The 25775-nt window shown below is 33.9% G+C and overlaps 1 protein-coding gene across 1 annotated transcript in view; it reads left to right on the top strand.

Moving 5' to 3' along the window:
• The window catches only part of LOC149070104 (uncharacterized), an 85458-nt gene that overhangs the window by 15186 nt on the left and 44497 nt on the right, over nt 1–25775 (top strand). Inside the window, exons 3-19 of the mRNA XM_089249232.1 lie at nt 2602–2753; nt 4468–4556; nt 6519–6666; nt 6845–6997; nt 7785–7939; nt 9833–10160; nt 11750–11926; nt 12074–12169; nt 12278–12406; nt 12949–13065; nt 14972–15240; nt 15556–15830; nt 15959–16213; nt 20481–20769; nt 22847–23035; nt 24617–24838; nt 24973–25064. Coding sequence (XP_089105358.1) covers nt 2602–2753; nt 4468–4556; nt 6519–6666; nt 6845–6997; nt 7785–7939; nt 9833–10160; nt 11750–11926; nt 12074–12169; nt 12278–12406; nt 12949–13065; nt 14972–15240; nt 15556–15830; nt 15959–16213; nt 20481–20769; nt 22847–23035; nt 24617–24838; nt 24973–25064 — 3135 coding nt within the window. The remainder of the gene's footprint in view (nt 1–2601; nt 2754–4467; nt 4557–6518; nt 6667–6844; nt 6998–7784; nt 7940–9832; nt 10161–11749; nt 11927–12073; nt 12170–12277; nt 12407–12948; nt 13066–14971; nt 15241–15555; nt 15831–15958; nt 16214–20480; nt 20770–22846; nt 23036–24616; nt 24839–24972; nt 25065–25775) is intronic.

Below are 25775 nucleotides of genomic sequence, written 5' to 3'. Positions count from 1 at the left end.
AGCAAATTCTTTATCCGAGGAAAAAGGGAAGTCACATGAGACAAGATCAGAGGAATAAGGTGGTTGTGAAAGAATCATACAGGCATTCAAGGACTCATGGGTCCCTCCTGGTGTCAGATTACCTTTCAAAACATCACATTCCGGTACTTCCACAACAGCTTATTCCCCCTGATCTCTTACCTCCATGTGACTTTTTCCTTGGATAAAAAATTTGCTTAAGGGGCAAAGATTCTGAAGAGGTGTAGCGAGCAGCGATGAAGGCACTGAAGGAAGTGACAAAAAAGGCTTGCAATCCGCATTTACATCTTTGTATGAACAATGGCAAAAATGCATAATTGCACAGGGTAGTTACTTTGAAAGAAACATCAAATAAACAGGTTCTATCTGTATTCATTCTTTCATGATAAAATAAGCCTCACAACTTTTTGAAGGTAGTAGTATGAGGGGTTTCCCACCAAAAAATGGTTATGGGGCCTGAAAACAAAATGAGAGAAAGGGGAAAAATCATCTACAGTCAATTCTCGTTAAAACACCCCCCCCCCCTCCCCCAGTCATTTCATCCAAAACGGAAGTAATATTGGGTGGTTGTTATATTGAAAGGAAAACATATAGGATTGTAATTATATGAAAACTTTAGGGACTTGACCTATTGGCCATTGTAATGTAATGGTCAATATAATGTGGGGCTGTTGAAACAAGCGTCAGTTGTACTAGGTTGTTATCACATGAGTCTCAACTGACAAAGCATCTGTGCAAAACCTCCTACAGAATAGAATAGACTGGACCTCATCCAGAACACTTTGGTGTAAAGTAAAACACTATTGCAAGACATTAGTTTATCAAGTAAAAATTTCATTACTCTAATGAAAAAATGGTTCTTATATGGGAAATAAAGTTTAGACTCTTGAAATGAATGGGGATTCATTGCTCAAGTACAATATTTCTCAACCTATGGTTCTTGACGATGGCATAAGCGGTCCGTAGGCATTCTTGATGATTTGATTCTAACTGAATGAAAAGTTATTCAATTGCTTTAGTTTATATTATTATTATTCATACATCATGTACATTTCAGAAAACAAATAAAATCACCAAGGGATCATACGATCCATACTGTTGATCATAAATAAAAATGTACGATTCATTTCGTATATTATCACAAGTATATAAATACAATTCACCATGTATGAATGAAACTGTTTCTAATAATACTGTTATAATTCATTAGATTTATGATGACAATTTGAAGAAAAAAAAAACCACAAATAAAAATAAATGAATATAGTATAGAATGTTAGTATATCATTATGTGCCAAACAGGAGTGTCAGTTTTAATAAAATATTATATCAGTCGTTATAGTGTTATCTCGGAATTAGAGTGAAAAATAGATGACAAATAGGCACAAGATGTCAGATACAATATTTTAAAAATATTGTTTAATATCAGTAATGGAAAGTACAAATTTTTTAAGCAATATTTTGAAGGAGTGTTCATTTTTTTCATTTTGAATATTGATAGATAATCTATTGTATTGTTTTGGAGCTAAGTAAATGAAGTTTTTACATAGAATATTTTTATTCTGTTTAAGAATTACTAAAATTTGATTTGGTATTGATTATATTACTAATATTCATATAAGTTCAAATAAAAATTGCACCTTCATACTTAGGTTCACCATACCTCATCAAGGAAAATGAGGCAAATTGTTATCTTAAATGCAGGATATCGCTACTTGTAGCCAAAAGATGTAATTTATGATGAATTTGCTAATTAGTGTAAAATTGGGATGAAGGGTGGGGGAAATAAATGGCTTATACAAACAGCAGTGAACAAAATGTATTTGACGGGAAAAAAAACATTCAAATGAATGGATGACCATATCTCATTGAGAAAAATAAGGGGGAACTGGGGTTTTTTAAATATGGTAAAATGCGGGACATCACCAATTGTCATCAGAAACATTGCCATAAGTCTGCGAAATTCCTTATTGTAGTTAAAATCGCTGGAAAATTGGTGGGAAAATGTTGAACCTGACAAATACATGAGATGAATATTTGTATTTGCAGCCATTATTATCATAATAATTATGAAAATGCTCTTTATTCATGATTTTAGTAAACATTATAAATTTAAATAAGCATCGTTAAAAAAATTGGACAAATGTGTGAAGCAATTCGGAACAACTAAAGATACTGGAATGCCTCATAATATAGGATACAAGTGGTCTGTTGAAGTTTCAGATATTTTACTGATCCTTGGGTTTATAAAGGTTGAGAAATGATGCCCCAGTGGGATTCGCTGTGAATGAGATGTTAAGTTATTTTTGTTCAAAACTATTGCATGTTAATCTTGTGGCGATATTGGATTGTCAGGAAAAATCTCACATTTAGACCTCCATGATGGACACTTCTCTATTATAGCCAGCACATCCTGTTAGCAGACACTTTTAAGGTATGGGATACAGGGCCCACATAGTCCCATGGTGTCTGCTGTCGAGAGGTTCCACTGTACTATTACTATAAGTTAAATTTTTTTTTTAATCTAGGCTCTATGGTTTCTATAATAGCAAATTTGAGTATTTCTTTCATCTCAATTTTTAGAAAATGTTCTGCAGCCAGGTCGTCACTATACGTATAAGTTCAGAAGTGAAGGCTATGGAGAGGCTGTGGGTACAACTAATGACAGGGGTAGGATGATCATAGACTGTGTGATGAATGTGGTTCATTCCCACGAATGTTATTTTCAGCTGAAAGTGAGTATAAAGTGACAAATATTGTAAATTTAGAGTGCAAATAAAATAAACGAATAATCCCTCTTGCGTATAAAATGACAGCAGTGCAAAAAGAAATGGTCAACACAGAACTGGTTTTTCCTAAAACTTAATTTTCCATCTTTTAAATCTTATTTTATTATAAGTTTTTTTATTGGTTTTAGTTAATTCTGTTTTTGTAATAACTATTCTATCAATTTATTCTGAATTTGTGATAATTCTTTATTGTTTATGAATTGTTTCTTTACTTATAAAAAAATCACTCCTCTCTTTAGTAAGATACTGTACATACTCATACATTACAAGCATACTGTACATTTATAAGCTTTTTGTTGATAAATTTGTTCCTTTATTTGGGGGGATCAGCTTATACAATCTTTTCCAATTTACCAAATCATACAGCTACATGGTCGTCACATGACTGACTTGAAAATCTGTAATGTTGAAGCCAAAGCAAAAAAAAGAGAGAGAGAGAGAAACATCATTGGCTTTGAATCTAGGTGGACTAACAACGATTTTACAGCCTTTGGATATGTGCTGCCTTTCAAAGATTATTTAAGGAATTTATGGACCAAATTTGGGGATGAGTTCCAAAAATAAAGAAACAACAAAAAGCAGTGCCTTTTTAAGAAACCCGACATTAGCCTAGTATGCCAGTGGGTACACAATGCATGGGAATTGTGTTCCACCAAAATCATCAAATCCTTTAAAAAGTTTTGTATCAGGAATTTCGATGGATAAAACTGAAAACAACATTTTCATTAAAAATAGTGATGACAATGAATGAATGCCAGAACTTTGCCGTTGCCGAGATCTCTTCCAGCACAGCTTCATGGCAGAGTCCGGAACACATTTTGAGTTAAAAAGAAAAAAAAAATAACAAACATACAAAATTTTCACAACATATTCCCCTGGACTATTGGGTACTGTCAAGATTATCAAATTTTGGGGTGATAACAGATGAGATTGGGAGTTTTGGAGAAATGTTCTGGGGCTTTCGTTAAGAATAATGAATGTACATATTGGAATGAAGGTATATTTTAGAAGCAATTGTGAATGTGGAGGGAACCCATGCCATCTTATCTGTTATTTTACACTTGTCATATTATATACATAGAATACAACAAACAAACAACATGAAAGTTTTATTGCATAATATATAAAATATCCATCGAAGTGAGTCGTGAGTCATCTCACTTAATATCTTGTTAGTGAGCAAATGGGTTTGGTTGGCCTTGTTAACTTGTGGGCTAGAAGCCAGCATTAGTTTTATGGGTAGAGTTCACTCGCTTTGGTGGATCTGATTAAAATATACAAAATAAAAATATCGTGTGGGGGAATATATACAATTAGGGGACCACCCACGTCATCTAGCTTAGTAACTTATTCTGTGAGCAACCGATGGCAACATCGTTGAAGAGATGAAAGGAAGATGCCACACCGCATGAAGAATTGGTTTTAATGTAGAGCTTGGAGAATCAGAAGGAGAAATGGATTAGAAAGTTTGAATAATTTTTCATTGTAACTTTCATTACATGAAAATGTAAAAATTTTTTTTGGGGGGGTCATATGTTAACCCGCTTATACATGGGTTTTATTGTGGTCGGATTTGGTTATACACGAGTACGTGCGGTATTTCAAATTTACTGAGAAATTTTTAAGTTTCACCAATGTTATTATCCTGTGTTTCACATAGCTGCAAGATTGCTCTTTGAATGCTGATGGTGGACCACCAGGTTCAGAAGCTGCATGGATTGAGAACAAGCGGCTGGAGGAACTTTCAAAGTATAAATAGTTCATATGATTTCTGAACTAATGTGTTTACTTGATTGTGTAAAAATTAATTGAAAGAAATGGTATATAATTTTTTATTTTTTCTTATCAACAGGTATATTAATAAATTTTTTTTATAAATGAAAAAGGTACTTATGAACACAGGTAGACAGCGTTTTATTATTACAGATACAAGATATTGAGATCATAAATACAGATTACTGTATTGCCAATTATCACCAAAAACAGAATTGGCAATTTTTGCTTAACTTGACAGTCATTAGGAAAAAATTGTTAATTGGTAAGAGGCTAAAATCTGCAGAGAATTAAAATATATTTCTTAAAAGAAAAACCTCTACCATATGATTAATATGTGAATTGAATTATTATATAATTGAACCTGCTTATAAGGAAGCCAGAAAGAATAGCAGAAATAAATATTTGTTATACTTTGCTATGTTTATACCAGCTTGAAAATGTGTTTAACCCTTTAATCGAATACAGTTGAAATCACTGGCATGGCAAATCTTTAAAATGCTATTTTTTTTAATGAAGTAGGCTTTGTTCCGATTTTTGTAAGTGCAAACTATGGGGTATGGGGGAAAAGTTTTCCATTGAGAAATCAACTTTACAAAATATCTCAATGATAAAATAAGGGGCTTTTAAGAAGGTGAGATATCTTGTCAAGGTTATATATTCCATAAGCAAAATAAAATATTTTACATGCATGCCACATATTTTTCAATGATCTGAGTATTCTTAAAATGGATAGATTAAAATGATATATTTATTTTAATAAAGATAAAAAATTTAATTAAAAATCTCATGTAATTAGATACATAAATAAAAATGTGTCTATTGTTTTTTTTTATATGATTGCAGACATCAAACATTTAGCATTTAAATAATTTTTGCCAAATAAGCATATAAAAAAATAAATCCTTTTTTTTCAATAAGAGCGCAGACATCAGAAAATTTTTTCATCCAATTTTGTTGAACTATTTGAAGAGAGAATAACAAATTTGGAGTAATCCCAAATTTTTTGATACATCACTTTTTTCCTTTTTTTGTTATCAGTCAACTACAAATTTTGAAGCAATGAATAATGGATGTTCTTACTTGGATGTTCTCAAAACTAATTTACACAAGATGAAACTGTCACAATCAACTTCCGATTCTAGCGCTTGAGAATGGCAAATGTGTACTAAATGCATTTTTGGGGTGAGATTCGTGGGAATAAATAATTTCAACCCTTTCTTTTTTTGATAAGATTTTCTGCGAATAGGATTTATGGGCCGTTCAAGTATTACGTCATCATTGATGGGGGGGGGGGTTTCCAATTTGCTGACTTTTGATGACAAGTGGGGGAAGGGGGGGTTTGGATAATGCTTACGTCATCAACCACCCTTTATGAAAATATGAGTTAGGATTCAGAGGGGCAGAGCTGATGACGAAATTTTGCTGACAAGGGGGGGAGGGGGCAGCATTTTGCTGATTTTTGCTGATAGGGGGGGGGTCAAAAATGGCTAAAAATTTGCTTACGGTTACGTAATACTTGAACGGCCCCTTAACAGAAAAATGTAGAAAAAATAACAGTGAAGCAGAATATGGTTTTACAGTACCCAAAACAGCCCTCTTAGACTGCCTTCCAAAAAAAGAAGAGACAGCATCAGTGGCAGAAAAATAAATTTACTGTTAAGATGATTTAGATAATATTACAAAAACAATCGTGACAATTCATGTTTGAAAATCTGTGAAAAATTCATTACAGGCATACTTTACTGAAATCTGTGTTCATTATAAGCAATCAAAATTGCATATATTATCTATACATAATTCATGGGAGCATGGAAAAATATCCTTATACATAAAAGTTCGCAATATCTGTTTGTTATAAACTTGTCCAGCTGTATTTACAGTCATTCAGTTAAACCTAGATTATACAAATTATTTTCATTCACTATTTTTCAATAGGTATCCACTAATGTTTTCATTATCTGATGGAGAAATTAATAACATCTTCAAGCATGATGATGATCCATTATATTCTGTCAACATCAAGAGAGGAGCTCTGTCAGCTTTCGTTTTCAAATTGTCAGCCGTGTCTAATGAAATCAAAGAGGTAAATATGAATTCTGTGATAGCAAATGGAGGGTAAATAAATAAAATGAAGACAGTGGTGATATAAATTTTACTTTTTATATATTCATCATTTCATCATGATTAAAATAAATCAGTTTATACATATGATTATTAACATGATTGTTGTACTTACATATATAAAATTTGTTTTTCTGCAGATGCATACTGATATTCACGGAACATGCCCTTACCATTCCTTGCCAATAGAAGATGTGGATGGTGGCGTCAAAGCATCTAAAGATATGTTGTACTGTTCTTATCCAAGCAGGAAGGATTGGCAGTTTAGTCCATGGTCCATTTTTTGGAATATGGTACTACTTAATTTGTATTCATCTTTCAAAATATTTTTGAACCGCCCAAAATAGATTGATATACTCGATAACCAAATAAGTATTCTGTATATTTAAAATTAGTCATTTACAATGTCAGCTGACATTTTTTCTATAAAACTACATAAAGTTCTTTTTCCTGTTGATTTTACTTGAAATGTATCAAAAAGGCTCTGTATAATTTATGAATATTCAACATACCCATGGCAATGCAATGATAATCCTATATAACAACATTTTCTGATCCTGATGTTCTTTTCAAAATATTAATATATTCCATCCGTAATGATAGCTCCTTTATAACAATAAGTTTCTCTGGTCGCTTGAGTATCCTTATATAGTTGTTTTATTGTATTTCTTATGGGTCATTTTACACTTATGATGCAGTTATGGTTTGCTGTCTCCAGCTCACAACAGGTTTAGATTCCTGTTAGAAGCATAGAAAAGTGTGTAGAATCAGCTTAAAATTGTTGGTCTGGATCTAATTAGTCTGTGTGTGCATAAAATTATTGCAGTGTGATTAAAGTGACTAAATTTGATGGAGCAAAAAACTTTATGATGATTGTTTAAGTAATTCTGAATAAACATTATTTCCTTGCTTTCACGTGAATACTGTAATTTCTTTTTTTTTTTGCATTTCTTTTATGAATTATAATTTGCAGCACAAAAATGAATAAAATATCATCAATTTAATTGTTAAGGGAATTTGATGCTTTATACATTATATGAATCAGCAGTTCAATCTTGACTTTCTTTTTTTTTGTTCTAGTCATTCATCCAGTATCAAATAAATTCCTCAGTACAATGTGAATACAAAGTCAATTCGAAAGAGAAGAGAATAGAGAAAATGTATTGCAAAGAAAGGCATGCAATCGGTTTGGAATCAACTCATCGCACAACATCTGCTGTTCAAACAAACATTTAGTATGTTTTCCGCCTCCATCTCATTTATGGGGGTTTTTTTTGTTTAAATTTGTATGTCTTCATTTTTTTTTAATTTTTTGTAAACCGTACTTTGACTTCTGACAACTTGGTCTTTGGTATTGTAAGTGATTTAATTTTGTTTCATTATAAAATAACAAATTCATTCAAGAGATGCACTGAATTGTTTCAGTTTTAGTAAGTTTCTTGTAACTTGTACTAATAGAGAATTTTTGCCCATTATACCCGGGTTTTATCAATAAAACCGACCCTAGCTGGGTTTTAATTAAATGCCTGTCTTAAATAGGATTAAGGATGTAAGGGTAATCCGTAAATGCATGCTTTTTGTTTTCTTTAGAGCAGATAGTTTTCTTTGTAATTATAACTGACGTGTGGAATTCTGGAAAAATGAAAAAAAAAAATCTGTTTCAAATTATACTGCTTATACAGGGCCTCAAAGAAATTTCACATAGAATAAATGTATTGTGACCTCACCTTAAGTTCAAAGGTGATTCTGAATTTTTATCTTTAAATTGGCTGCAGTAATGAACGTTTAAAGGACTCTGTGCACATGTGAAAAGCTGTGCATTTAAGGTTGGAATGCTGTATGTTAGTGGGAGTAAAGTTTCTGTGAATTGAGAATATTGATGTTCATAAAGAAACTCTGCACCAATTAAAACAAATATGGTGAATTTTAGTTGATTTCATCAGTGTTTTACATTCATAAAGTTTTCATCCAAGAAATAATTTAGTTCTTGCATGGCTTGCATAGGCAATCCTTGACAAAATGTCACCTTTCAGCCAAAGTACTTGTGCAATCATGTTCTAGAACATAGTTTCCCAACCTTTATTGTCCCATCGCCCGCCACTTCAGAAATATTTTTCTCCCATCACCCCCAACGCAATCTAACCCATGGGATCCAATGTTATACCCGTAGCTTCTACCCCCCCCCCTGGAACTTTCCATCGTCCTCAAGGGGGGCGTTAACGCCCATGTTGGGAATCACTGTTCTAGAAGCTTAAGTTTCCCATTAAAAACCCTCTCAGTCACAGAAATGATACATAGGTAACAGGGCTTATGGCATTTTACTTCAAAACCTGTTGATCCTAGAGGCATACTTCCAATTAGAAAAAGTATAGAAATAATGTGTAATACTCAGATATGTCATTTATGTTTCAAGGGGCTGTATAGTTATTAAAATTAAAAAATTACTTTTTATACACACACACACAGTCCCAGTGTGCCCGAAAATCCAGTTAGAAAGTTGTTGCCCCTGACTCTGCTGTTGTAAAAAAAAAATCCACGTTTCTAAGTGCATTATTAGCCGTTAAGTTAAATGCAGGAAAACCGTTTTACTTATTTTTAATGCTGTTTTTTTCCAACTTTCCAGTGATTATTGAATTTGAATATCTCAGCAAATAATGCACTTAAAACATGAAATTTTTTGTTGGCAACAGGAAAGTCTGCAACAACTTTCTATGACTTTCAACTTTAAACTGATTTTTGGGCATACGGGGACAGTATAACAAGTCTTTTTTATTTTAATAGAATATATACCAGACATATCTGTATTATATATATACCAGTATTATACATTATTTGGATACTTTTTCTTACTGGAAGTATGCTTCTAGCATCAACAATTCACCAGTAAAATGCTATATGCCCTGTTACCTATGCACACTGTATATATTAGCAACAAAGTTACCCATTTTAGCAAGTTGTCAGTGACAAGTTGTAGTGATTCTTAATGACTTATTTCTTTCAAATATTTATGTTTTGCCTCTTTCATATGAAGCATGATTTATGCAAAAAAAAAATGCAGTTATATTTATTTGGTTCTCAGATATAGAAAAGTAATAATGTTTTTATGTCTCAATCTCTTTGTTTAATAGTTACCATGTAATTCACGTGAAGTCCGAAAAGCTTTCTAATCCAGTTAAGCAAGATTTGCCATCATCAAGGAGCAGTATTCAGTTTGAATATGATTATACTCCAGACCCCACACCGAGTAGCCAGCCAGCTAATTTCATGGAAGTTGCTGTTGAAATGCTTTCAGAACTTGTTGAAATATCTCAAGATGAAATCCGATTATTCACAATACCCAAGTTCACTGATTTTGTGGCATGGTTGAGAACATCTTATGATTTGTCGCCCTTTGTTGAGAAAGTGAAGAGCTGTTCCTTCTCGAAAGGCAAATTTGAATGTACTGATCTTATAAAAGTATAGTATTCATTTCTTCTGCATCATCAAAAACTCACAAAAATTAAATTTTTTTTTTGTTAGCTTATATTATCCATTATCCCTGTGCCTATGCTGTTTACATTTTCTACAAATATGCTTGTTGTTGAATGTAAATTGAAAATTTCATTTTGATAATTTTTGATGGTGAACACAATGACACCAACTTTTTACATTTAAATGCCAGAAAAAAAATAGAATTTCATTTTTTCCCCATAAACTCTTAGTAGCTCTCATCATGTTTTCTACGGTGCTAGAAGTTAAATTGGCTAAAGCCGAGCTGCACAACTTATAGCCTACAAAGAGGTTCCGTCAAGCCCATGGAAAAAAAAAGTGTTTATAAAAAATGTATCGATCCCCCTCCCCCAAACAGTAAGATAAGTACTTCAGTATGACGCTTGTGAGCAGTCGTATTTTACATATCTAGCTCATAGACTGTAAAGGTTGTGCAACCCTTTGGGCTTGAGTTTTAAGAATAATTTTCTCTCGTCACCAAAAATTTTATAACTTTTTTTTGTGAAACAAACAAGTTTCCATTACAATACAAATACAACACCACAACAGGCAAAATGCCCGACGAGGTGGCTGAGAAAAAAAAATTTGTTACTCCTCGGCCGGGAATCGAACCCCGGTCTCCCGCGTGACAGGTGGGGATACTCATCACTATACAACCGAGGATAAAACCTTAACCTTCCAATAAAACCTTAAATGTATGGCAACCACAGATAAATGTAGCAGAAGTGACATTTTAATTAATGTTGAAGTATATCATTTTTTTCCCTTAAGGATAGCCACACTAATAACATACTGAGTTTCATTGATGGCCAGTAGAACCCTGATTATCTAGGCTAATGTTAAGGAAGGTGATCACGGATAACCAAAAAATATGGCCGTCTTTTTTCTGTCAGCCATTCTGCCCAGTTATAAAATGTACTATGAGAATGACAAAAACAAGGAATAGCGCTGGTCCGGCCAATGAGCCATGCGGTCCCGTGACCACATCCAAAGTTATACCATTCTATTCTTTCTCCTTAACATTCAATAACAAAAAAAAAACCAATTCATTTTGAATAACTTGCCGGTATTTCCTGTAATTGGCTGAAGATCTTTAAGTGTCAACCACCTCAGGACAATGTCCAGTTCTTATGTGTGCATATGGGGCTACTGTTTCAACGTTTTGACATGGGAAATCAACTCTGAGATGCAGTGGGGAGGTTGCGGTTCCGTAAAATAATGAAGAAATCCAGTATGAAATGAAAATGTTTGTTTTCATCACAAAATCTTACATAACGAATAAAAAAAAATCCAAATAACCACACAGATATTGAAGAGCTGAACGTGAAATTGTGAAATTTTTGTAGCACAGTTAATTCGCACATGGATAATCAAGGGTCTACTGTATCATATAAAGATTTTTATGTTCAGTCTTAAGAGTGTTCAGTTCAGTGCCATAAAGGTGAAAGTGTTGAAAAAAACTCCTTTGTGTGTGTATATATTCTAAAAATATTTGTTACTGTTTTTATTCCATGTATAGTTGTCATTCAAGCAAATAAAAAATTATTTGATTCTAGGAGTTGTCTATGTCCTACCTAAGTGATGGTCTGATCCAGTGCAACACTGCTCCTTGCGTGAAAGCTTTTTCAGAACTGGCCATCAACGATGACCTGTCTTCATTCTATTGGAACTTTGCCATGTATTCCTGGACTAATATGCACTTCACAAAACCACAAATCATTGAACATATCAAGGTATATGATGTAAAAATATCAAGATATTTTACAAATGGTGGAAATTTATTCAAAATCATTTGATAGCTTTTGTTAAGGATGTATTTCAATCTCTATATTTTGCTTGTGAGTGTAATAACCCTTCTCCTCTTTTCCTTCATCTTTTAGGATATTTGTATGGCAAAGCAAACTGGTTCATGTTGGATTATGCTTGGCAAAATTGTTAAGAACTACCATAAAACTACATATCCAGTCCACAGGCAGGCAAGTAGTCATTCCTTGAAAAACTGAATGGTACTGAAGATTGAATGTGTTTAGTATCTATTTCTTCAGTATAAACAGATATTTTCATTGAATGATTCATTTTAACAGAAATCAAAGGAAGTTGATGAAGTCATAGATTATATGTATAGAAATGTTGGTATGTTTTGTGGCGGTCCTACTATAGACATGGGAACATTTCCAGAAGAAGCTATAAATCGTCAGCTTTCATTCTTGAAGGTAAAAGTTTTCAAGTACATTGGATAACCAAGCCTATATATTTTTTTATGGTTGAATGTGAAGGAATACCTATACTGGAAAGAATTCTTATTTTTCTTTTGTCATCTTCAAGTTTTAGGTTGAAGTAAAATTTTAATGTAAAAAATTGATAAAATTAATCTTTATAATATTTGTTGAATTTATGTAAAATGAATTATTTTCTTTAGATTTTTTTTTCAACGCATGAATTGAGGTTTCTCATTAAGTTATCTTTCTTCAGCTGATTATACAGGGGGTAGGCATTCGCTTTCTAAGATTTATAGATTTCTTTAAAAATATAAAATAGTCAATTTAGGGAGAGTAATGCTAAAATTGCAGGAAATATCGAAATATAACATATCAAATCATTACATGTTTCACATGTATTTGTCTAAAAGTTGAGAGAAAACAAGGAAATATATAAAATCACAGCAAACCCAAATGAATCTGTTTCAGTGTATAGGTAATTTGTAATAGAAATGTTTGTGTGCAGTATTTTAATATGCATGTTTTTATATATATAGGCTATTGGTAATACTGGTGACGCTTATCTGACTTATGCTCCCGGTGGTCTTCGTCAGATCATAAAATGTATCACTAAAGAGGAAACTCAAAAGGCAGTCAAAAAAGCAGCATTTGAAGTGAGAAAACTTTTTGCTTTTTGCTCGAACTCAATTAAAATATTTGTATTTTGTATTAAATCTACATACAGTTGAATCACGTTCTAACAAACTCCAGAAACCAGAGAAATCACTTCGTAATTTCGTTATAAAGAAATTCCAAGTTTTTGCATCATTCCTATGTAAACTTATCGGGGGATTAGAAAAGTATTTGTTAAAATGGGATTTGACTGTAATACAGTGAAAGTCCAATAAAACGAGCACAATCATAATGAGAATCTTGCTATGATGAGAGATTTGCAAGTGAGTGTTTGTGTCAGTTAATGTTAAAGACACAAAAATTATTCACTTGTAGCAAGTTGAAAATTAGAAAGCATTCGCTATAATGTAAAAAAAAACCCAAGTTTTCTAGTTTTTCTTTCTCTTTTTAAGAATTCTTGTGTATCGTGACACATGGTTCTCATAAAAATTATGAAGTACTTATAACAAAGGATGGACGCAGAAAACTCAAATTTTTTTAATCCCCCCCCCCTACTATGTACATACGATGTGTGATAATTTTATTTGACTTTTGTCTCTCCCGATGTCTAAGAGACCACAGGATCAGAACTTGGAGTTTGAAGTCATTTCTGAAATGACTGAAAAACTGTACTAAAACCTTTCTGATTAACAGAAAAATATTAATAAATCTATACAACCAAGAAAAAGTGAGCACAGTGATATAATAATTGAGAACTTTAATTGTTCAGTTGACTGACTAAATAGCTTTGATAACATGAAATTCTATGCGAAAATATTTTAAAGCATGGGTTCTCAAACTGTAAGTTGTGGGGTGCCTCTAACGTTTGTCAGGATTGTAGCACCCCCTGACAAAGATTTTTTGAACTGTTTCATAGTTAAACTGCTCTGGGGAGCTGCAGATAAGCATTGATTAGGAAAAGGGGTTGCTGCGGGTGGGGAAAAGTTTGAGAACCTGTTTCTCACAGAAAATCAACTGCTGTGAGAAGAAAAATCAATTTCATGACTATATTTCATTCATTAATATTTCAACAAAATGATCTAATGCAGTGATTTCCAACCTTTGGAAGCCTGCGTTTTGATTGATTTATTTTTACACACAACTAATAGTGAAAAATGAAACTGAATCACTCACAGCCCAGTTTGATTGATGTCAGGGATCACAGTACTTGGCCACAGCCTGGTGGCTGAGAAACGCTGATTTAAAAGGCATTTTAATATAGAAAAGCAGTAATTTTGTGCAATTTTATAACTTGACAGAGTAAAAAATGGAAATTGTTTATAACGAGAAGTCTGTTAAAATGAAAATTTTCCTCGTGACTGAACTGTCATTAAAACAAATTTTTACTGTATTTCTGATAGTCTTGTTGAGCATGTATGTGTGAGTGTTTTTTTCTCACTTTTGGCTCACTGAGCCTTTTTGGTAAAACAGTTCTATAGCGGAGCTCCCTTAGACCAATTTTTTATTTATTCATCAAAGTTACTGATTTATTTTTATTACTTAAAAATATTTATAATTATATTTTTTCAAATTTACTGTTCCCCCCCTCCCCCCCCCTTCAAGCGCTCGCAGAGCACCTGGAGAGTGCATACAGAGCCCTGAGGGCTCTGCGGAGCACCGGTTGAGAACCACTGACTTAAAAGATAGAATACCTTAAAAAACATTTAGACTTAGAAAAATAAAAATTTGTCAAAAAAATGAAGCATGGCTAGTTGATTCAATATGTGCAGATTAGCTGTCTTAAAGCTTTTTTTTTTTCTTTTATAAGCCCAGTAAGTCCAGTACCATAAATGCTCTGTGATTAGAAAACTGTTTATCCAAAAAACAAAAGGAGAAGGAGAAACATCCTAATTAAATTAAAAATTTCAAGAAACAATTAATACTAACTTGCTTCCTTTTCTTTCCCAGACTCTACACGTGATTGATGCCTGTAACAATGAATCTTTCTGTCAAATAATGTACAAAAAACTTGAGCTGATATTTTCGAACCCCTTGGTTGATATTGATTTGCGTCTACGTTGCTATGACCTGCTGATTCAGACACCCGAAATGTATAGTTTCGAAGAGCAACTTATCACTTTACTTCTGGAAGAAAAGAATTCTCAGATATTATCATACATATCAAGCGACCTTATGAGACTCATGAATGATAAGGAATACAAAAAATCCCATTCAGGGTAAGCTATGTTTCTGCATAACTTTATCTTTTCCTCCCTCTTAACTGCATTTTAATGAAACTTTTATCAGTAGGAATCTTCATAAATAACCTGCTAAAAGAGTTTCAAAACATAGTCTCTAATGAGGGAAGACTGTCTTAAACTTGATGAGTTCTTTTTTCAGTGGCATTAGAAAATTTTTGCTTTCATTACTACTGTGCTTTAAAAATAATATTTCTGAATATATATAATTCTATACTTAAATCTGAATCAAATTCATTTAAGCTAATTTTATGAACAGTCATTCTTCACATTATCTTTCTCATTTATATATAGGTTCATTCAAAAACTTAACGAGAAACTTCAAACAGCGAATTTTGTACTGGAAAATTTTGCAACTATGGGTGGAGGGAAATCTTACAGCACTTCTTATGGACATTTTGTGAAATTCCCATTTTTGCCTGAAGAAATGCAAGGATTTGGTGCAAAATTAGACTTGTCTGTGATTTATCCTATCTATAACATGATACCAGAGTCCCTCAGGACCAACATCACTGTTCAATTATTCAACAAAGTGATTAATTTACTTGAGTTTGGGATTTCTTCTGAAGGTAAATCAGACTATTAATTTAAATTATTTCTTTATAGGGGGAAAATTTTAACACTGATATTCGTTTGCTCTGTTATTTACAATGAGATATGACTGTGTTTATATATGGACAATTTATTTATAATTCAGGATTACAGAGCATAGGCGTCATGTTGAAGAAAATTATTGGTCAAATGAAAGGAGCAGAGATATCGCATGATAAAATCAGTAACATTCTTCGAGATATTGTTCTGGTTCTTAATCAGCCTGATAGTGGTGCTGCCAGCCAAGAAAATTCTTTCTTTGATGAAAACATTATAAGTAGCATCAGGAAGATAGTGGAACAGTATGAGCAATACAAGACTGATCCAACAGCTTTTTTCAGCTATTATCTAAACATGCGTGGTAAGCACCTGTAAATTATGCATATTGAAGACATCAATCATGGTACAAACAATTTATTTTATGCTACATGATACTTCAAAATTTACTTTTCTTTGCTCCAAAAAAAAGAAGAAAAAAAACTAGAGGACCCTCAAAAATAATTCAGAAATCAAAATCTCCTACATAAAGCTACTGGTCTAAAATGCTCTTGACACCCCGACCATACTATATTTCAGATTAAACTGCCATGACAGAGTAGGTTTCATGTAAATTTGGAAATTTATCTACTGGTTGTTCATTTTAATACTCCAGTAGGACCCCAGTTATTCGAGCTATTTTGAACCGGATCTAACTCGTATAATGCAGTCCTCGCAAAATTTTTGACATAAAGACTGAAATTAAGTTTATTGAAAAATTGATTTCAAATTACTATCTACAGTGGCATTAGAACCAAGGGTGCCGTGGTTACTTGAGCACCCATGGAAATTTATAGAATGGGTCTGAGCACCCCTCAAAATTAATTCTTGAATCAAAATTTCCTATATAGAAACTCAAGATGAGCACCCGCAGGTTCGAAACACTTCTGACATCCCTGGTAATTGAAAAAAAAATCAGGTAAATATACCATGAAGTTACATGTATTTACAGTTCATGGCATTTTAAATACAATAGCAGGGGTGCAAGAGCTGCGCCAAACTGCTCCGAAACTGTTCTCTTGCTACATGGTACGCCAAGGCACCGAATCCCTGTGCATTTGCACCAATTCTTGTTTGTGGTTTGCGGAGGTACCACTAATGCACTGTAGTGCATCAAATACCCGGAGTTTAGGAAAAAGAATCATGAAAATTTTGTTCACTGGACGCGTTCTTTCCGAGACACGGAAAAAGGTACAGAGGGAGAAACTTCAATTTTTTTTTTTCACTTCCCACCATCTACCACAATCGCGTTATGTCGTGACCTTGGAAAGTAGTTCTACTACCTTGAAGTAGAAAGTCCTATACTGTTATTGGTTAACCGGCGTGCTATCAAAGTCCCTGAATGAATATGCAGAATTTTCCGATTTCGGAGACCGTTTTTTCTCCTGCGGGTTATATACTGAAAATAATGGTAATTTTGCGGCTGCCAACCAGCGTTCGGTATACATCAAAAAGGGGATTGGTTTACTCGTTTAAATTACCGAAATTTTTCAAAGATCGTTGGGGTAAAAATGGGATTTGTATATATATATATATATATATATATATATATATATATATATATATATATATATATATATATAACTCCAGCTAAAATATTCATAGTTTTGCCATCTAGCCACTATGCGGCCATGTGGTTACCGTCGGCAGTTGCCAATTGTGACAATTTCACATTGCGAAAATCCGGATTTGGTGAACAAGGGCGGCTCGAGGAAAAAATTTTCTACCCATGTGGAATGTATTTTTGGCGCTACTGACGATGGTTTTTTTTTTGGTCAAAAAAGCTTTTTTCACCCTTTTAACTCCATATGGCGCCCCTCCTAGAGCGGCGCCCAATATAGACTCACGGTCCGCCACTGCATTGGTGGGGGAGGGGCATGCTCTTAACAATAGTCAAAGGAAGGAGTTTGTACTTGGAGCATGTGCTCATTTTACATAACTTCTGCGAGATACCTTTTTTTATATTAATGTCCTACCTTTCCAAAACTTATTGGAGAGAATGAAACGTTTGCACCCTTTCTTGTTTTTCGCACTCCCTTTCGTGCATTGCTGGGATGGTACATTACTCCCTCACGTATTGCTGGGATGTTGCTTAACATTGTATCACCAACAGAACTATTAATTATGTGGAAGGAATGGGTTGCACTACAATGCAAAGAATTACAAGAAGCGAAATCAGTTCAGAGAATAGATAGATTGGGCAGACATATTCAAACTTTGTAACCTTGAAAGTAGCCCAAAGTTCAAAATTTTGCCAGTTTTGGTGAAGGCTTTTTTATCTTTAGCACATGTTAATGCAGACAGTGAAAGAGAGTTCATTGTTAACAAATAAATAAAAGTCTGTTCGAACATTGAAAAATCTGTCCATCCAATGCTTTAATGGAATAAGACATACAAAATCTTATGTTCAAGGGCATGAAAAATTGGAAAAAAATTGTCATTGAGATGCTGAAGTTCTGAAAGCGACTCGTGATTTGTAATCCATTAACATGCTATTAGGTTGAGAAATTGTTTAAGTAAATAAGGTTTTTTTTTTAAATATTTTTCTCATTTTTTGCATTTTGCTTTTAAATTTAATAATTCCTTTAAATTCTGCGAGAAGCTTTTTTTTTTTCACGGAAACCCATATTATATTCTGCACGCACTTTTGCTATATCAGGATGAATAAGATTTTGGTGTTCAAGCAGCAGAAATTCTTGGTTTTTAGTATGCATGTTGCTTAATTTGAAAAGAGTCTAATAATTTTTATTCGTCATTTCAGTAATGCATGTTTTAGTAGTGACAGATAAGATAATTCAGAAAAAATTTAAATGGATTTTAATTTGTGAAGGAAATTTATTTAGAATTGTTTGTTTCAACAATTTTTGGCAAAACTTTTGGCATTTCACAGAAAAATTATTCCTTATATTGCAGATATAGTTTGTTTTTAGTTCTGCTCCATTTTCAAAATTTCTGCTCCAAAAATTAAATTTGCTGCTCCGAAATAGATGAGGGACGCTTGCATCCCTGCAATAGACTCTTGCTAATCCAGCACATAAGACTAGGGTGTGCTGGATTATCAAAATCGCCGGATAACTGGAAGTCATTTGAAAAAGCCCATGTAAATAATATAAACTGCTGTGCACAGACATACAGTGACATGTTTTCCTCTTCTATGCCAGGAGAAAAACCACCTAAAAATGCCAGATTACTTGATGCACGGCCGGATTATCGAGAGTCTACTGTATTGAATACAGTGTTTTTAAAAATAGTCTTTCAATTGCAAGTGGTTTCCGGGCTATTAGACCATGGTCTAAGGCATAGTTTTCCAAACTTTTCATTCCATCGCCCCCTTCTTCAGAATTTTTTTTCCCCCATCGCCCCCCTCCCAACTCAAGTGAACCCATAGGAGCCTATGTTAAATCCGTAGCTTTTATCGCCCCTCTGAACCATTCCATCGCTCACTGGGGGGCGATATTGCCCTCTTTGGGAAACACTGGTCTAAGGTATTTCCTTCCTAACATTTTGTTCATATCTGTGGCAGGTATCTTCTGAGGTTACATAGATTTCAACAACAAGCAAGAAAGGCTTCGTACATCAAGTGTCGCTTGTCGCTGAAATCTATGTAACCTCGGAAGATGCCTGCCATGGATGTGGGTGAAATGTTAGGAAAGAAATCCCTTAGACCATGGCCTAATATCCCGGAAACCACTTGAAAGTCACTGAACTTGGCCATGAAAGCTTCAGACAGTCTTTTTTGTTATCAAACACTTTGAAATGCTTCAAGCACCATGGGCTCATGAACGAAAGGTTCAAGATTTCCACACGCACACACACATCCAGTTCAGAGTTTTTGCAAATTTATTTTTCTCATTGCACCACTCCTCAGAAAAAAAAATAAATTTCTATCCTTTCCATTTCTGTGCCAACTCACAAGATTCCATTTTTATCTGTAGCTTCTACCACCCACCGGGTCTGCTTCATTTTTTTCTTTCCGAGGGGGATGTCACCTATTTTGGGAAACACTTGCCTCCACAGAGGGCCACTTAATAGCACACCATGGGTTTCCGAGCAAAGTGCTATTCTGCAGCCCCCTCTTATCTAGCTGGAAATACCGGCCTACTTATTTTCCGAGCAAAGTGCTATTCTGCAGCCCCCTCTTATCTAGCTGGAAATACCGGCCTACTTATTTACATATTTTTAAAAAAATCAGTCTCAGATCTCATTAACATGGAGACCCCGGGTCGTGCCCATGTGTTCAGATGACCCTGCACTTGTCTAGTCTCTATCTTCACAACTTGTAGAGCTCTGTGAACCGGTTTGTCACAACCAAAGTCATTTTACATGCCATTTTATTGTACTCAATTTTTGGATTCATGAAATGTACCTAAGATTTAAAAAAAAAACTATTTATTTACATAGGTTGGTTGATCTTTGCTTGTATGATCAATGTCCTACTTTAGCCTAAAATAGATTAAAAAGTCTTAGTAAGGATATTGTTCAAATCAGGTGAAAAATATTTTTCATGATTTGATATGATTTTTAAACTATTTATTTTCTTAGATAAATTAATGATATTGTTTAATTGCTATATTGCACGCGCACGCACGCAGGTCGCACATTGAGACTGAGGACATCAAATGACCTGAAGCAAGTGATGTCGCTCATGGAACTGGTACAAGATTTCATGGGTGATTTGACAGAGGGTGTTGTGTTCAACAATACCAGAGTCATAAGAGTTATAGAAGCCTATCATCAAGTGCCAACCATGATGGGCCTGCCACTCAACTGGACTACAAATGCTACACTGGGTTTTTCTATGCGACGTGGTTTAAAGCTCATCATGGAACAAGGTTACGAGGGCCTTTCTAGATATAATGGTGAAGGATTTTTTGAACCTAGGTGTGGTTTTTGCTGCAAAATTACAATTTTTTTCTTAACATAATATGTCAGGGCTTGACAAATCCTCAGCACCAAGTTGCCATGCGATTAAAAAATTGGTATTGACGCCTAAAATTTTCTATATATAAATTTTAAATTAAAGTCTGAGGATTACATAAATTGTACTGATTTCTTTAAAGCACATCTTTCTACATGGGAAAAGGGACCATTTAGTCTTAGGGAAGTCAAATAAATATTATTCAGGACTGGTTTTTCTTGAGAGCAAACCATGCTTGTGTGTGGCTTCTCAGATATCTGGCTGGCACCTAAATGTTTTTCTGATTTGTCAAGCCCTGTAGTGCATGAATAAATTCTGATTAATTCATTGAAAACTGCAATGGTGTTATACGGTGATATACAAGTTGTTCTGTTAATGAACCGACAAACTCAGAGAGTTGTTAGTAAACATAAAGACGAACAAATATTGCAATGGAACATTGTGTCGCAAACCATGTTGAGAGGGTGGAAATTGCAAAAAACTCATGCAGGTTTCGACATCACGCTGAAACGACAAAAAGTACAATAATAACTGCAAAAATATTTATTTGATTAATTATTACAAAAGTTGTTGGAAGTGTCGGCATCTGAGGCCATTGCACAGTCTACAGCGACATAAAAAGATTCCCGGATGCGCTCAGAAATACCAGATATACTTTTGATGTCGTCTGCATAGTCTACGCCTTCCGCAGCACATGATCCTACCCCCAGCTCATGCGTTTCGCGATGCTGCTTATGCCAGATATGGTGAGCAAACCCACAAACGCATTCAGTGATCAACTGACCTTTCATCTCCTCTGGACTCAGAGCCTGCATACGTTTTTTGCGATTTTCACCCTCTCAACGTGATTTGCGACACCATGCTTTTTTGCAATTTTTGTTCCTCTTGATGCCTACTAACAACCCTCTGAGCGTTTCGGTCCATTAACAGAACACCCTGTATATACGTGTATATTTTTTTGTATGGGCAATAATAAGTGGGTATTTTAATCCAATGGAACTAAAACTTACATTATAGCTATGTTTGAAGTTACTGTGAATAATTCTGGGAAAAATAAACACATAAAGTAATTAATTGTCAAATGGTTATAGATTGATGATTTATCGATTTAGTGGCAACAGTCAAATTCTTTTCACTAAAGTATGCCTCAAATTATAAATGCATACAGTTCTTCTTTGTACCCATGCGAAGGATTTTTTAGCTTGATCGATGACACACATAGATTAATAGATGTACATAACATGATTTAGTATACATGTTTCAGTAAATGAGATAAATCAGTAATTATCTATAATCGTCTGTTATTTGCATAACAATCAAACACCTGATGAATTTTCCTACATTTATCACTTTTACTGATGATTATGCATAATTCCCCTCCCCCCAAATGAAGGTGGTAATTATGATAAATATGGAAGAAATTATGCAGAAATATCACTTAAATTCAACCATGTATTCTCTGTACATGATGGGTGCACTACACACATTTCACCATAAAAATTGAATCAAATGGAAATAAGTGTTTTGAGGATAAAACATATAAATTATCATGTCTTGTAAATGCTACCTTCTTTTACATTTATCAACATTTTTAAACATAATCAATATCACTGATTGAATCCATCATCCTAGACTGAAGTTTAAGCAAAATGTCTGGTAAATTTCAGTAATTCATTGACAGTTCCTATGATTCCATATAATTCATGACATTTACCAATACGAGCTGTCAGACCAGACACGACCCAGGGCTCTGTCCCTTCCGGGATGTAAGCCCTTTACCCGTGTGGGTTGGGTCATGCTGGGGGAAGAAAATTTTATCTCTGCACCTACCGGGATGATTGCAAGCGGGGATTGTACATAATCACTGGTAAATGTGATAAATTTGGGAAAATCTGCCAAAAATAATCGGGTACTATGCATATTAAAAAGTGATTATCATCACATTTACCATAACAGGTACAGTAAACGATGAATATATGAGATCAAGTATTATGATCAATCATTTCCCCCCCCCCCCTTTTTATGCTCTTCCTTTCATAGTGTTGCTTTGACATTTTTGAATCGCATGGTCTTGGATTTCCCAACGTATACACAAATTGGAGTCCAAGCTAACAGTTCTGCATACACATCAACTCAGTTTAATGCTCGTCTTGATTACTCAGACAAGGATGACACCTGGAGGTTAAGTGTCGATGCACCTCAGAAGAAGCAGAAGATACTTGAACTCTTGTGAGTTTTACATTTTTGTATTAAAAAATATTTACTGTGCTTTTGCATTACTGCTTTATGTTTCAATATTTTATCATGAAAAAATTATGCTTTAAAGAGGGTAGTTTTCACACACAAGAATATTTTTTGCTTTTTTTTTCCACTGTATTTTTTTCCAAGTCATACTCAATGAGTAGCTAAATTGCTTTCACTATGATACATGAAAATCTCTGACTGAATTTGTTTCAGTGTTACAAACTGTCAGGCCATCTCCGTCATCTTGGGGATCAAATAAACTTCTGGCATGTAGACATGGCCACATACCTGCAATAAAATAGTTTGATCTTCAATGTGAAAGATGTGGGCCCGAGATTTTGGCATTCTGACAATTAATGAATTTACAATCTCTGTCCAATACAATATCATTATCTGGTAGGAAGTATTTATAATATGACTGAGGTGAATATTATTTTCTCACTTAACCAAAGATCGATTTTGTTATGTGACGCAAGCCCCTGCTCTTGCACATTTCTATGTAATATTGTCAAGTCTGTCTAAAACCTTTTGTACAGGATTTTATCAATTTCATTAAAATTGTTTTGTGTATTACTGCAAATATCCTTATAATGTATGTCAGCAAAATCTTCTGAGTGATAATCAACATAACCTTTTTCTTGAAGAAAAATTGCAAACGTGAAAATAGTTCCATGATTGACTGAAACAGGGGCTGCTATCCAATGGGTCATCCCAACTGACTGAACATATAAGATAGTTAATATATGAAACACTTGGGGCTTATTGTACTGGTTCTTGTAATGCAGCCATCTTCGACCTGTTACTTGCAAGCACCAAGAATGCTCAATGCTCGTGTCCAATTTCATGCTTGCAAGCACTTGATTCAATTGTACACCCTGCAAAAATTATATTCAAGGATTACAATTTTGCAGATTTTAGGCATAAGTATGTCAAAGTTGCTGTAAGGAGTGTTCTTTGTTTGATGATGGGCATAGGTGGTGCTTGTGACTCAAGAAAGGTTAAAGACCCCTGTTGTAATAGAGCATTTGTTATAATGAAGTATTTACCCCCAAGTGGGCAATGGAATGATCCAAAGGGGGCGGTAGAAGCTATGGGTGTAATATGAGATCCTATGCAAATTTGCTTAAGTTGGAGGCAATAAGAGAAAAAATCTGAAGAAAAAGGTGGTAAAACCAAAAAAGTGTGAAGGGAACTCTGCTCCAATACATAGTCGTTATAATGAGCATCAACTGTAGTATTTTATTGCAATTTTAACAGCTGAACAAAGAAAGCCCTAACCTCAAATTCTATCAATTTATAAATGTGCATGTTGTGTGAAAAATATAGATCCTATAACTTATCATTACGAACAACACCACACATACAAATAATATTAAGGGCCTAGCCCTGAATATTGGCATTCATGATGGACTTGTCCCAACTCGCTGATATCTTATTAATATTCATATATATATATATATATTTTAGCAGCTTCACATTTATCTTTTGAAAAAAAATTTTTTTGCTGTAATTGGATTTTATACATGAAACTTGGAATTCAATATAGTGTTCTTTGTTTTACTCAAGCCGCACAAACCAAATGATTAAACACACATCTTACGAAGATATTCCAGACTGGGATATAGAAAGGACATCTTCAGCATGGTGCCTTAATGATGAAATGAGTTCTACATTAGGAATGCAGTTATGTCGTGAAAAATCATATCCCAATGTTACACATCTCATGAAACCATGGGCTCTCATGGCTGGTTGGTGCAAGTGGCGTCTAGAGTTGCTGCCCTATGACAGGTATTAAGTCTAATCACTTCAACTGGAAGTTATGATATGTGTGGAGAAAAAATAGGTAATTAGTGAACTGTTTATGTACTTATGAAAACAAATCTATCATTGAATGAATGAGATCTATTTTGATGTTTCCCAAGGAATATGCGATTCTACAATCTTGAACTGGCTCACAGAACTGGTATTGATGTAGAGACGAAAAACCATCTCAAAGTGCATTTTGAAGCACCGGGTCTGTAAACTTTTGTGCTTTGAAATTAGAAATTTTTTCCTCTTCTTGCCTTAAGGGGTCTCATACCTTTTAACATGGTGAAAAACTATGCTCTAATACGTTGTAGAAATATCATTAAAATAACATTTAACCATTGATTTGGTTCAAATATTTTACACATAGTTTTGATTGTATGTGCTATCCTATGTTAGTATAAAGTTTTACATATCTCTGATACTTAATTTTTTGTAAATTTTCAAAAAAATGTATTAAAAACAGCTTGTGCTCATGATAAAATACAATGCCATCAGTGTACTCAAAATTTGAATAAAAAGAAGTTCAAAATAAAGAAAACTGTTCAGTTCATGAAATGAAGCAAAACTTTGAGATTTCATTGACTGAATCTTATTTAAAATTAAATTTAAAAATTTTTGAAATTAAAATTTTAATTCAAACTTTTGCTTCATTTCATGAACTGAACAGTTTTTTTTGATATTCTGAATTGATTTTTATTCAATTACATTGATGTCATGGTATTTTATCATGTGACCAAGTTGGTTTTTAACCTTTTAAGCGGTTTTTCAAATTTTCCTGATCTGCATTATATGCATTATAACTTTCACACTAGAAATTAAAGAGTGTTAAGCACCTGAGATATTTCTGGGTAATCAAAACTAAGCAGATCAAGTTTGGCGAGATATAGGATTGCCACTGTAAGGGTTGGTGAATTTT

The sequence above is a fragment of the Pholcus phalangioides genome, unplaced genomic scaffold (genome assembly GCF_987345545.1).
Source record: "Pholcus phalangioides strain wild (caught in Gottingen) unplaced genomic scaffold, Ppha-v1.0 ptg000022l_1, whole genome shotgun sequence".
Lineage (NCBI taxonomy): Eukaryota > Metazoa > Arthropoda > Arachnida > Araneae > Pholcidae > Pholcus > Pholcus phalangioides.
This window is presented reverse-complemented; position numbering and strand designations above follow the sequence as displayed.